General features: G+C 38.2%; 1 protein-coding gene across 1 annotated transcript in view; it reads right to left on the bottom strand.

Annotated features, from left to right (window-relative positions):
- Window positions 1-14,081, bottom strand: part of PREX2 (phosphatidylinositol-3,4,5-trisphosphate dependent Rac exchange factor 2) — a gene marked incomplete at its 5' end in the record, with an annotated part of 185,079 nt that overhangs the window by 101,763 nt on the left and 69,235 nt on the right. The window contains 3 exons of the mRNA XM_082499510.1: window positions 1,470-1,614; window positions 5,098-5,247; window positions 12,876-12,979. Of these exons, the coding sequence (XP_082355636.1) occupies window positions 1,470-1,614; window positions 5,098-5,247; window positions 12,876-12,979 (399 nt within the window). The remainder of the gene's footprint in view (window positions 1-1,469; window positions 1,615-5,097; window positions 5,248-12,875; window positions 12,980-14,081) is intronic.

The raw sequence follows: 14,081 nt of genomic DNA, 5'->3' as shown, positions 1-14,081 counted from the left end.
GATTGGAAGGGACCTCAAAAGATCATCTAGTCCAATCCCCCTGTCGGAGCAGGAACACCTAGATGAGGTTGCACAGGAAGGCGTCCAGGCGAGTTTTGAATGTCTCCAGAGAAGGAGACTCCACAACCTCCCTGGGCAGCCTGTTCCAGTGCTCTGTCACCCTCACTGAGAAGAAGTTTCTTCTCAAATTTAAGTGGAACCTCTTGTGTTCCAGCTTGAATCCATTACCCCTTGTCCTATCATTGGTTGCTACTGAGAAGAGCCTGGCTCCATCCTCATGGCATTCCCCCTTTATATATTTATAAACGCTAATAAGATCACCCCTCAGTCTCCTCTTCTCCAAACTAAAGAGACCCAGCTCCCTCAGTCTTTCCTCATAAGGGAGATGCTCCACTCCCTTAATCATCTTAGTTGCCCTACGCTGGACTCTCTCCAGCAGCTCTCTGTCCTTCTTGAACTGAGTTGAACTTCTTGAACTTGTTACTTGTTACAAATAAAGAGAACCGTGTAGTGAGACAGTGCAACATGCACATTCATGGGTTTCAACTGGTGACCCAGGGACCAGCAAAAGTGTACTCCAAAAGGGTCCACTTCAAAGATAGCATAGAAAAGCAGCCATTCGATGGCAGGTTTCAGTGTTTCACACGTGGCTCCTCACCATCAGTGTATTCTTTACCTGCTTCCAACAACCTCACTAAGGGAACATGACTCAGCCATAACTCAATCACTAATCCTGGTTTCAATTCTCATCAGCTGTGTGACTTCTGACAGCACATGAGTCTCCCAAGTTTCATTTCCACTTTTGAACCCAGTGGTGAGTATCTTCACTACAACATTCTTGTGTAAAATAGTCACTGTACTTTATAAAAATACTTTCCATACTTAACTGTCTTATGGACAAATGAATTAAGTGGTAACCCCTCTGCCCCCTAAACTAATTTTTCTGTCATATACACAGTTTTAGGGTACCTATTTTCTCTTTCTCTCATTAAGTCTTCTTAAACCATAGGTATAATATGGCATTATAAAGACCTTCCTGATAACTTCTGTAAATTTTTAACATGTAATATTTATTTAGTAACTCTCTCCCTGACATTCAGGCAAGACGAAGACAAAAACAGTTTTATAGACAGAGATTTCTTTTAAGCAGAATAAAGCAAATTTGATACTCTAAACCAGGATTTTCAGAGATAAAATGCATTAAACAAGTTTGGAATTATTTCTTTAAAGAAACTATTTTATTCAATGTATTTTCATATTTTCAATATGTCCCTTTAATAAAGCTACTTTGGAATACAAGTACTCATCCATAAATTTCAGGCAGACCAATTTACATTTTGGCTAAATTCTGGGAGGCAAATAGGCGTAACAGACGTTACAAATAAAGCGTGGTTTCCACAAAATCCCAAAGAAGATTTAAAATGTGGTTTTAGCTGGTTAAAATTCATGCTATAAAACGCATATAATACCTTCCAAGAAAGCATTTGGGGAAAGTCGTTAATTTCCTCTTCCTGTCTTTGATGAGATTCCCTTGTTTGCACATCATTTTGTACAGTCTTTCTCCTTGCTCAGAGATCATCACCCAAGTGTCCTGTTCCATGCCCAATTTTAAACCTGCCAAAAATGCATTAAAATTTTATGAAGTGATATTGCTGTTATATTCAGTATTTTTCCCAAAATGGAGAAGCAATACCAATATTTTACATACAAAACAAAAGTAAAGGAACTGTTTTCCATTATTTTTCTCACAGTCAACTTAAACCATGAACATCTGACCTTCATAAAGCATAATCAAATGAAATCTTTAAGGCCCTCATAGTGAAATTAAACTTTTACTATATCGACATCACCATTGATATTGTAGTAACAAATACTAACACTGATTTTCAGACTTCAGTATATGAACATTTGCAAGGGAATAGCTATGTCTTCACAAGTTTAAAAGAAAAGACCTTTGGTTTCGCTCTTACCATGTGATAATAAAAATGTTTTCACTTAAAGGGAGCTTTTTCAAATTTCCAGTAAATAGTAATTAGTTATCTGTTACACATAAGATTAATTTACCCCTTTTCCACAAAAGCCTATACACAACTTGTCTTACTGGTTTATTTTTTCCTGTTTCTCTTTTTGAGAAAATCGTTATGTTTTCTGAGTAACAGATGATCAAAACCAGTTTTTGTTGAATTACACATCCTACTGGCCACTCACAGAAGCTTGGCTTCCAAGCATTACTACAGACCTTCAGATCCCATGTGCTTTCTCAATAAAGAGTTCTTAATTCTAGACAAACCCACATATTTCTGGAATGTCTTGTGTACACGTTCTCAGTTTCTGTTCAGATTTTCACATTTTTAAAACTGTAACTGTAACTGTACACATGCAATCTGACTAAGCACCTCCCACCAATTCCGAAAATATAGCCAGAAAAAATGTACCTGTGATGAGAAAACGCTAACAATGGTACTGGACGCAGATATAGGAGTGTCCCTCATTATCCATGAGCCAGATAGTGGTGATGCCACACAGAGAAAAACTGAGGTATTCCCAGGAAAAGAAAACTTAACCAATATACTACTTTGGGAGTTTATAGGATGTTGATGCCTTTATTTGTATTGACTGTTTGAATACAGTCATCACAGCATCATCAGCCTCAAAGACTTTTAAATAAATTTCTAACTTGCTGAATGCCTCAGGTGGTTACATGAAATCCCCAGAAGTGACAGAAAGATGTCTTAGCAAGCAGTTCCCAATCCAGCTTGATTTCTCCTAGCAAGAAAATACAATCTGTAAAGTGGTTCTGGTCGATAATTCAATTACAACCACTGAAATCTCTGCTAAAACATTTCACTCGTGGCGTTCTCTCCCTTTTGCTCAGCTTCTGCTGTATGTATTCCAAATAACAGTATAGCTTGAGTTTCCCTAAGTACATTGAATCTCTGAGTCTCCCAACACGAACAGTGCAGCAAGCCCCAGTTACGCGTCATGCTCAAGATGTGTTTCTGTGCCTCACTCCCGCTCCACGTGCTGTATTTATGTAGGCTGGAGATCACTGCAATCTGCCATTCTGCGTGAGATGTGGGGTCTACAGCACCGCTACAAAGAAATGCACGGGCATACAAAGCACGACGAGGACAGAGTCACTCACGTGAGCCTCGCTCCCAGCCCAAGAGATCCGAGAAGTGTGTTCACTTGATTTAGTCAGTCTCAGACTTGCAAAGGAGATAAGACACCGCTCTCACATGTGCAGTCACTTAGACTTCGCTGTAATTGGCTATATATATACATAAGAACAGGCTCCATGTCTTGCTAAGTAAACATACAATTAAAGCCTCTTTATGTTCAGAGGGAACGGGAAAGTGTTTACAGCTACATTTAGATACAGTATTCGAATTCTAAAAAGATAGCTGTTTGGTTCCCCGGTCATTTGGCAACCTGCCTGCAATTAAGTTGATGCATCCTGCTTTGTAAGAGGTGCTTATACAAATATTTTGAAAAAAAAAAAAAACAACAAATCACTGTGCTGGAGAAGGTGGATAAATTTATAAGTTGATAGACTAACAGAAAGATTCAAGAAATATTTTTGAAGATTCCGTGTTGCAAACTGAGTCTAAGCGCATACCAAATCCTCTCCTGCTCTGTCCTTTTCCTCTTTCTTTCGTGGTTGTCTCCTCAGTAACGAAATCCACTGCAAACACCAGGAGCTGATAAATTCCCCAAATCACAGGATGCTAAAATCCTAGGGCATGGCTTGACTTCGGGAAGGCTGCCTCAGACCACAACCTTACAAGCTTTAGCTCAAACTCAACTCTACTACCAGCTGCTCAATAGCATAGTGTGAAATAGGAAGAATACCAATAGCACAGTGTGAAATAGGAAGAATACATCAACATAAAATATTCCTACTTAATCTTTCTATTTCTTAGCTAAAGGTATCAAAAGTCTAAGGGATCCAAGAAACTTAACAACAGCAAAGCGGGATTTGTTAAAATCTTTTTAGCGAGTTTCAGATAAGGCCCTATACAGAAGCAAATAACACTGGTTTATGTTGTATTTGACACTATCTCCACCACTTTGATTTTTTCATTTGTTATGTTAAAATGTTGAGATTTTAGACTTCTCAGGCACCTTCTTAGCTTTTCTATGGCACTAATTATTAGCCAGTGCTCAGACACCCTAGTTGAAACTATGCCCTACAGCAGATGTTCTACAAACATCCAATACCCAACTTTAAAAGACCAAAGAAAGTATTGTTAGTCTCCATTTACAATGGAGGCAAAAAACAGCACCTGCTGCAACAGGTGACAGAAAATCTAAGCAGACCAGGAAAAGAATCCCAGATCTAAGTACAAGGTCATATTTTCTTTCAATACCAAGGCTCCAAACATCGTTACTGATTAGGATGTTTTAGCTTGTAAATGAAATTAGCTCCAGAAGATGAGGATGCATCATCTTTCCCTGGTTCTACTGTGTCCTGGGTTCATCTTGAATACATGAGGTTATTCATGGTCACATGTGAGACCAGGATTATATTTCATCCAAGTATTCTTCCACCTTAACACAGTTATTCAAAAAAATAGTGGTTTGCCAATGGTGATTTTTTACTTTCTTGGGTAGGGGAGAATACATCAAAGATGGGGTTGTGGTATGTTCTCTACCATTTCATGTTGGATCATCTGCATGAAGTTCCAACACAAAACCTGCTCGTTTCCGTGATTCAAATGGCCAGTCACACGAGGAAACCAATGCACACAAATCCCACAAGGCATTTAGGATAGAACCTCATACACCACAAACCATAACAGTACGCAGGCCTCAATGAAATTATGGCAATTTATACTGGTTGGGAATGAGCTGTAAAATCAGAGATTAAATCATCTCCCCATTTCCAAAACAGCATTCACTGCCAGCATACATGATTCAAGCCATTATGCCCTTCCCAGTACGAGTTTGATTTATTTTTTCCAAGCTGGTATTCATAAACCTTCAGCTGAACCTGACACCCTAAGTTTGCCCAGCAGCTGGTTTTGCTTTATATCTTGACATAAAAATACAGTATGGCTTTCTGGCAAAGCAACACAAGGAAGTTTATTAACCTACCTTTTCTTCTCTCGCGCTCTTTCAAAATAGCTTCCAGCCATTCTTGCTTCTCTTCAGGGGTTTTTGCCATGCATACAAACCATTTGTTCTTTGCTGTGTTGTGAATCTTCCAGCCATTAATAACAGTGTGGCCGCTGCTGTGATAGTCAGCTGGGAACAGATAAAATGGCTTAAAGAGCACCAATTCTTAAACAGCAATAGTTGCTGCAATTATTAAAAACTCTTAGCATTACACATAAAGCTCAGGAAATACAGAAGAATAAAAAAGAATTTAAAGCTATCTGTGCCACTTGTGAACTACGTTATAACTTAATAAGCTTTATTTTTAACTTTTAGTAAATAATGTCCTTTTAAAATGTAACAGAGAGTTGCCTAGCATATGGAAGAAGATATAAACTGGACACTGAAACAGGCAGAGTCCTATTAAAATAACAGATCGCAGTACTTGGAGTACTTTTGTTCATGTTAAATGGTAATAATTAATTCCTTAAAAAAAGCAGCATTGTGGGTTTGCCCCTTAAATTATTCAGAGCTGCTGTGCTGATTGAATGATTTACTGTTAAGTTTTAGAAAGGACTAAATATACAGGGGGAAAAATACAATTTCTATTTAACAAGTGAGCAAATAATATATATCTGATATATCTTTACTGGTTACCTGAATAAAGAAATACCCACACTTACCTGTTTAAACAAACTGAAATATAATACAAGATTTACTCTGATTAAAAAAAAAAAAAAAAGGCATTAACCAAATGCATAATTTTTGAAACACGTTCCTAACAACCCTATGTTCAGCGTGGACATTACAGGAGAGAGGTAACAATTGCTGATGTTCTTAGGTATCTTGAACTTCTGACTCTTGAAGTGTAAACCACTATGCCACAAAAATCAGACAATTTACTACTTATTACTCTTTCTTTACTTCTATACCATTTAATTTTAACATGCTAGTTAAATCTTATTCAAAAATTAGCTAAACAGACTTCCTCTCCAAAACTAACAGCCTTGAATATCCTTCACCAGGATTACATGCATTTCCTGGGGGAAAATTTGTGAGGCGTAAGTGCCTCATGACAACAAATATATTTTTTTGCATAAAATACAGATTAAAACTAGAACTAGCAACTACTGCACAAAATATTAAGAATATCAAAGGTCAATATTTTCTCACCACAAACTTCCATTAAGAGGCAAGAAAGTCCTAGGGCCAGCCCTGAACTACTGTAATAACTACAGAGCTTTTTAATTTGTAAATACTTTTTCATAATTCAGCCCTGTTTTGTATAATGAGATGGGATTTTCCGAAATGGAAACCCTTGCTGAAATGCTTGCTAAGATTTATCATAAATCTCAGTAGACATGCTAGTATCCTTTCAATAACTCTGCATTTTAATTAGATGGAAAGCAGCCAAGCTTTGTATACTGGGCTGGGAAATGTCAGGAACTACTAGAAAATCATGAGACCAATGGCTAATTTCTAAACCAACAAAACTTTCTAGTACTCAAAATGTATAAGAAAGTGCAAGCAAATCTACGACTGGTAAACAAATGTTATTTTTGCAACACCATGTTTATACCACTTACCTACTTATCATCTTTTTATTCACATAACCTATGCATAATATCCTTTGTCCCTTTAAAAACACTGTCACTTGAAAACATATCATTCATGCACGGTCAGAAAAACAGTTAAAAGTCAGGGAAAAGAAAGAAGTCTCAGACAGAAGCTCTCAGCTGACAGACTGCAGCCCTTTGGAGATCAAAGGCAGGAGGGAGGTTAAGGTCCCTTTGTATTATTTAAGCATATACTTATAAAACTTGCAGTATGGCACTAGCTTCACCTTTTTCTTTATTTATTAAGTTAGAGGTTAATACATATAAAACTACAGGGTGATATTTTTCTTGTGGTCTTTGTTACCGTGTATCTATCATCAGAACACCCACGTTATGTAGGGAAGTATTATGATCCCTAATGTAGTGAACCATAGCAGCTAAAATTGTGGCCAAAAAATTACAAAATGATGGATTTAGATCCTCCCATTTCACTCTGGACAGAAATTTGGTGTCAGCTTCGTAGTTCAGAAAAAAAATGGCTTATCCAACCGCTTGAATATCTTAATGTAGAGGCGACATTTTAAACACGCAGCTTCCTTGGCATCTGAAGTTCTGCAACTGCAGGGCCAACAGCACTGGTGGTTTGACCATGTATATCGCATGCAACTACAAACTCACTGAATCCTGGTGAAAAGCCCAATCACCTAGCGAGGTACTAAGACTGCCTAATGTACACAGATGGCAGTGGGTTCGGGTGGAGGAAAATGGGTAGCTATCACCCAATTTTGCAATAGTAACCCACTCCTGTGATGTCCAGCTTGATTCCGACCTCTGCCTTTAACTGCAACACCCCTGCTTTCTCTTCTGCTCCCCGCGTTCCCAAGGACTACAATCCCCCAAGGCTCCCGTGAGCACTTTGTTCTCCCCAATACACCCACGCCCGCAGTCTCCTGAAGAGCATTTCAGCATTACGCTATAAACTCCTACCCTTTTTGGACCGGCTATTGGACAAAATCTGGTCAAGAGCTGCAGATGTGCTGGCCAGCCGGCCAGGAGGTATGTATGTTGTGACTGGCCAGCTGCACGGGATATGCGCGCGCTCTTCATATCACGGCAAATCACAGCTGCCAGTCAGGCTAAACAAAGGATTTGCAAACCTGACATAGTGGTTACAGAAAGAACAGCACGAGACTTCAGATCGCTCCATGCAATCTGAACAAGTGCGCGTTAAGCCTCCAACCTCCCCCAAAAAGGTGATGAAAGATGACATCAGCTTCCAATGACACTTGGTAATACAGTAAAGCTTGTAATTTGAACTGTAATATACAGCTTGACCCTTTTAATTCCCATTTCCAGAATGTTCCCCAGTCAGGGAATTATTGACATGTGTCTTGGATGCTAGTGGCAACTTGGCAGTGCCAGGTTAATGGTTGGACTTGATGATCTGAAAGGTCTCTTCCGACCAAAACAATTCTATGATTCTATATTGTTCAGAATTCAAGACGTGAAACTTTGAGAGATGCATAACAAGCAATTTGTTACAGCCACATACAAGAGAATTTGTTTCTCCCCTTAAGAAAACAAACAGAAATCTCTGTATTGAAGTATTTCTAAGTTTCTCAGACTTTAGGTTCTTAGGAGTACCAATGCTCAGAAATATCAAGGAAATAATTACCGCATAATCTCAATTCCCTTCCTCTTCTGTATATTTTTTGATGCAGCCTCTGGTTACTATTATCGTGTAGTGTTTTTTCTATTTCATGCCTCATTTCATGACAACAGGGGACAGAACTAAGATAGTATAAGCAACCATAAATCTGGTATTTCATAAGTTTCAAGTGCTTGTCTTCATAAACTAAGTAACATTCATTTAATGGCTGGTGAATGCCTTTAGAAATACACTTTTCTCTCAAACTGAATTTTAAAAACTGAATAGAGAAAAACAATACCATCACAATATGTTAATATACTAATACTTGCACGTGGTTGTGTAGCCACATTGTTTTAAGAACACAAATAGTCTGCCGTGATAAGTAATATGCATTCCACTTTAATCAGAGCAATCAGAAAAAGGCAGAGTGCTTCAGGATGCTGAAACAAAAAAGAAAGCTTCCACCAACTGTACTACTCAGCCAAGGCCTAATTTAATCAAAGAAAAATTGCTTTTCAGAAAAAGCTTTGTTAATTTCTGTAGGCATGTCATTAGCATGACAATAAACCACACTGGGAATGTTTTCCTATTTCTATGCTTCTACTTACAAACAAGGAAGACTACATTCCGACATCTATCAATGCCGAGAGCAAACACCCTCGGTTACCCTGTTCCCTGGAGCACTACAGTTTCTTACACCAAGTGAGCAGAGGATCCCAAAATCTACAGTAAAGAACTGTGGAAGTACCATCTAGACTCAAAAGTCTTTAATGTCTTACAAAGACACCCATGAAGAGTCCATGAGAAAGAGTTATGCCTAGATATGAAAGTATAAGCACTCTGCATTCTAAATTAAAAAGTATCAGAAGTGATAGAATAAATGATTAAGAAGAAGAAAATAATACAATACCAAAAAAAAAAAAAGCACATGCAAAGCTAATGTGAACAAGGCTCAGACAACCAGATTGGGAATGAGATGAGACAAAAAGAACACAGCAGAATAGTACCAGGTTACAGTTCAAATGCGGATGACTACAGGGGATGAGACACAAGACAGCTGCGTGCGACAAATGAGAACAGTACAGAAACCAAGACAGCGGAAGGTTAAAGAAGGGCATCACGATCTGAGTGAAAGAAAAAGTATCAGTGTGAGGAGAGGGAATATACTTCTGACTATAAGGAAATAAAACAGGTTTTTTAGGGGAAAAAAAAGCGGAGGGGAGGCGGAGAAGAAAGAAGAAGTGGCAAGAAAAGGGCAGAAAGGTGCCACAGGCCAAGGAAATAACACAGACATTTCCATATTTCAAAGAGAACCGTAGAAAGAAGGGGTGAAATATTAGCAATTACAAGAAAAAACTATTTTAGGATATTGGACAAACTGAAATGGAGAAGGTGGAAAATGTGGGGATATGGGGAAAAAAAAAAAAAAAGCAGGTAAGAACAACCTAGAAATCAAATTTACCAAACCATTAACTCATGTCTCAGAAGTGTGGAAAGGAGGATGGATTTTAGAAAGGTTGCATATATAAAAGTGACAGGACTTGATGCGGCTCAGGAAAGCAAGTGGGAAGGAAGCATGACAGCCTCCAGTACTGTGCGCAAGGCTATGGGAAATGGGGACAGTAGCAAAATTTCCTGTGGCTGGAGGAAATTAGGCTACCAGTGTCTGGAGTGGAGAGGAAGACAATTTGTGCTTAGCCATATTATACTTGAAGATTCACTGAGGAAGAAAACAAATGGGCAGGAAGGAAAATGGAGAGCATGAAAGAGATCAAGGACCGGATAGCTGGAAATGAAGAAAGGTACAACAGATTTGAGAAATACAGGATAGTTGTGGACGAAGGAAGGAAGAAATATTTGTTAAAGCCAATACTAGAAGTGTGGCAATATGTGGGATCAGAACCAGTGAAAGAAAAAAGTTACTGCAAAGTTACAGAATTCTTGGAATATTCATCAGGAAGAAGATGGTGGGTACATGGGGCCACATTAATGACAAGAGTTGTAAGTAAAGAGGTGCTATCTTAGAAAGCGACATAATGGAAACAGGAAAACCATCTTTTATTTCTAAAGCATATATAAGGAAGATGACGGGAAATAAATGAAAGGTTGTCAAATAATACATGACATAAAAGACTGAAACACTCCACTGTCTTTTTTGCATAAACAAAGTTCTAACTGAGATTTCATACAAATAAAGCTAACAACTGGGCAGGAATACAGACCAGAAACGGGAGATAGCAGGATATAGAATATTGAATAAATTATATTCAAGTCAATGAGGCTTTATAGCATTATAGCGTATCCGTAGATAAACCACTAACTAAATTGGTGGGCCTGGTGAAGGACATAGCCCGAAACAGATGTCAAGGAGTTCTTACAAAAATGTCTAGTAAACAAAGACAATGAATCAAGTGTGATGCCACAGTGCTCTACCTTATGTTCAGCATTTTCCAAGAGTTTTATCAAGAGCTTAAATGGCTCAGTAATAACATTGTTTGTTCATGGAACCAAGGCAGGAAGCATTTCAAGAGCTTTGGGAACAAGACATGAATTCTGAATGCTTAATGAATTGTGGAAATGGTAAGATAAAATTCAGTACAGAAAATAAAGTAATTATTAGGACCTACTCTCAGACATTTAACACAGTATAAGATATAATGGGACAGGCATCAATACTGCACAAAAGTATCTGGTGTGATATTTCGGAACACAAACTAAAAGATTGAAAAATAATGCTCTCAGAAAAGCCAAACAATCCTGGGATTAGTAATAGAAATCCCACGTGAAGCACTACAGTAACTATTCTGTTCTACTTGGCACCAGCGAAATTTCAGCTCTGGACATCTCATAATACAAAAGATGCAAACAAACTGAAAAAAAAAAAAAAACTGAAACTCCAAAGAACACAAAAAGGAATAAAAACTTAGAAAACATGACCCATGACAAAAGGCTGAAAAACTTAAAAAGCAGACATGGAAGAGAGACACGACAGCCTTCCAATAAACTAGTTTCTTGCAATAATAATAGTCAAACTGTTCTCTAAATCTACCTAGTAGAAAAAGAAGTGAGCGAACTATTTTGAAAACAAGGAACTCAAGATTAAAAAAAAAATAATCTTGATTTTTAAAAAATATTTAACTTCTATGAAAGACTTCTACGAAGATTACTTAAGCTGTACAATCCTCTTCAACTATGCTCAATCACTGTCAAATTAATGCTCAATTTTAGAAAGACATTAGATTAAGAAATGCTTGGAATCCATAGTAGATGTAGGGCAAACCTAATGCTATTTTAAAATCAGGAGAATTTCCTCCAGACTTACATATTTGTAATGCCACTGCAAGTTTCCAGTATTTTTTTTTTTTAGTTTTACATTAAAAAGCCCCAAATGTTTCAGGTTTTCCTTATTAATTGTAAGGAAACAAAAATTGTTAAGCTCAAAGGTTAAACTCAAGCTCCTAAAACAAAAATTTGTCGGAATACTTTGGGGGTTCACTTTTCTAATGTATGTTGGGAAAATTTCAAGCAATCATATGGTATTAAAAAAACCCTTCCTTTTTTCTTAAACACATTACAATTTCAGTATTTATAGTGTTTGAGGTTTGTCGTGGTTCAGGCTAAATCCACTACTGGGGACCCGGGGGACCCCAGATGGGACCGACAGATGCTCCCCTCTACCCCTCTTCAAAGAGAGAGGCAGAGGAGTGAAAAAGAGACGTATGAGTTTAGAAGGAACTAAGGACAGGTGACCCAAAACCGACCAACAGGGTATTCCATCCCATCTGCCTCATGCTCAGTATAAAAGCTGAGGGATCAAAGGGTCACGGGCTCTTCCTTCAATGGCCGACGTCTGAGGAGGACTGTTCGTCTGCCTGTGATCCCGATCCTGAATCCAGATCCGGAATCCAGTTCCCGTCCGTCACTGAGTCCAGTCTGGGACTGCCCCAGTGCCAGCCGGTGATGCGATTGTCATCTCAGGAGCTTGATACGGTTTTGTATATATTTCATTATTTCTTTTTATTTTATTACTAATATTTTATTAAAGTAGTTTAGTTCCTTCTAAACTCATAAGTCTCTTTTTCCTCCTCTGCCTCTCTCTTTGAAGAGGGGTAGAGGGGAGCATCTGTCGGTCCCATCTGGGGTCCCCCGGGTCCCCAGTGGTGGATTTAGCCTAAACCACGACAAGGTTTCATTCCAACAGAGGTAAGTTTTCCATTTGCTTTTACAAATGTATCACATACCTAGGGATAATCTATTTAGGAGTGCTGGAATGCTGTAAAATGAAGTTAAGTACGCTATTTCAGCTGAGCAATAAATTTCACCTTATTTTATTTCTCTGTTCACGTTAGCATAAAACAGTCATCTATGACCGCCCAGCTAATAATGTATGAAAGTAATGATGTGGCACAGAAGCAGAGTTTTGATATGAGCAGATAGTGCTTTTAAAGTGGCATGTTACTTTCTTTCCAAACACAAGGAGCATCCTCCACTCTCAAAGAAATCATGAAGCTGCATTTGATTTCAGCACCTCGAAAGACTGTTCTGTAAATGAGCAACGCAAATATACTCACCTGTTCCGTCATCAACATTCTCTACTTCCATCACTTCTGTGTTTATTCTGCCCCGAAAAAGGTAACGGTGGCCATCTGTAGATGCTTTGCTGTTCTTCAATCGCCTGATAGAAGAAAGAGCAGATGAGCATGTCATCCACCACCTTTTTCTATGTGTCTGCACTGCTACCTGTACATGTAGCATTTAGAGGCCACTTTAAGAATGACAATACATTTATACGTGTGCAATTGAACCGTGGGAACCATTGCTGAACGGGACACTGCTGATGCTAATGCAAATATGCTATCTATGGCAAGAGTAAGTTGCAAATTGCTGTCTGACATGAGAGTTTATCAGGAAAGCCTCATGCTGTAAAAGCTCTCTTCCAGCGCTTTGGTACCTATACGCCACTGTCTGCCATCAAAGACAAAATACTGCATTAGGAGGATCTTTCCTCCTAACTGATGTAGCCTCCTTATGCTAGACAAGAAACTCAACAAAAGGGTAGCATGACTGAAAAAATGAAATAAGAACACCTTTGGATATAAATCCTTACCTACACCCATTAGCCTCATAAATGGTATTTATGCATGGAAGAACAAAGTCGACATTTTTCCTTCCTCACATAAGGGTTAACCAAGAATTATAATTAAGCATTACTGAAATTTTATGGCAGTTTCACAGTGATAGATTCCAAAGCTATAATTCTTCCATTGATATAAGTCTGTTCCCAGCGAAGTCAAGGGCTTTTGAGAAGCCCAGTTCTAGGCAGTTTTTCCCACCTCAGACAAGCCAGGGATGATTTTCTGTCCATTTTTGCCTATAATGATAATTAATACTGTATAGAAAACAAAGGTCTGTTCCTGAGAGTTAATGATCATCTGAATTCTGACATTCGCTCATTCCAGAGAGGTACTAATCTTCAGAAAATGATCTGCATCTCAATCATTACTGTCTAATGAGTAATTCTACTATGCTATAAGCTTCTTATTCAAAAACTGAATATATTAAATATATTAAAAAAAAACAACACACACACAAAAACCACAGCAGCAAGCATAAAGGTTCAGTATCATGTATTTTTTCTTTCCAAAGTGAGGTAAATCCAATAATTCCAGTGACCTTTATACCTACGAACCCAAACTTAGCAAACCATGTTTCTACAATTCCGCAGCAAAAGGATGCTTAAAAATTACATAAAATAAAAGAAACTGGCTGCTCATGGC

Source organism: Vanellus vanellus, assembly GCF_965231255.1.
Source record: "Vanellus vanellus genome assembly, chromosome: 2".
In the NCBI taxonomy this organism is placed as follows: domain Eukaryota; kingdom Metazoa; phylum Chordata; class Aves; order Charadriiformes; family Charadriidae; genus Vanellus; species Vanellus vanellus.
Note: the sequence above shows the minus strand (reverse complement) of the source record. Positions and strands in the feature narration are given on the sequence as shown.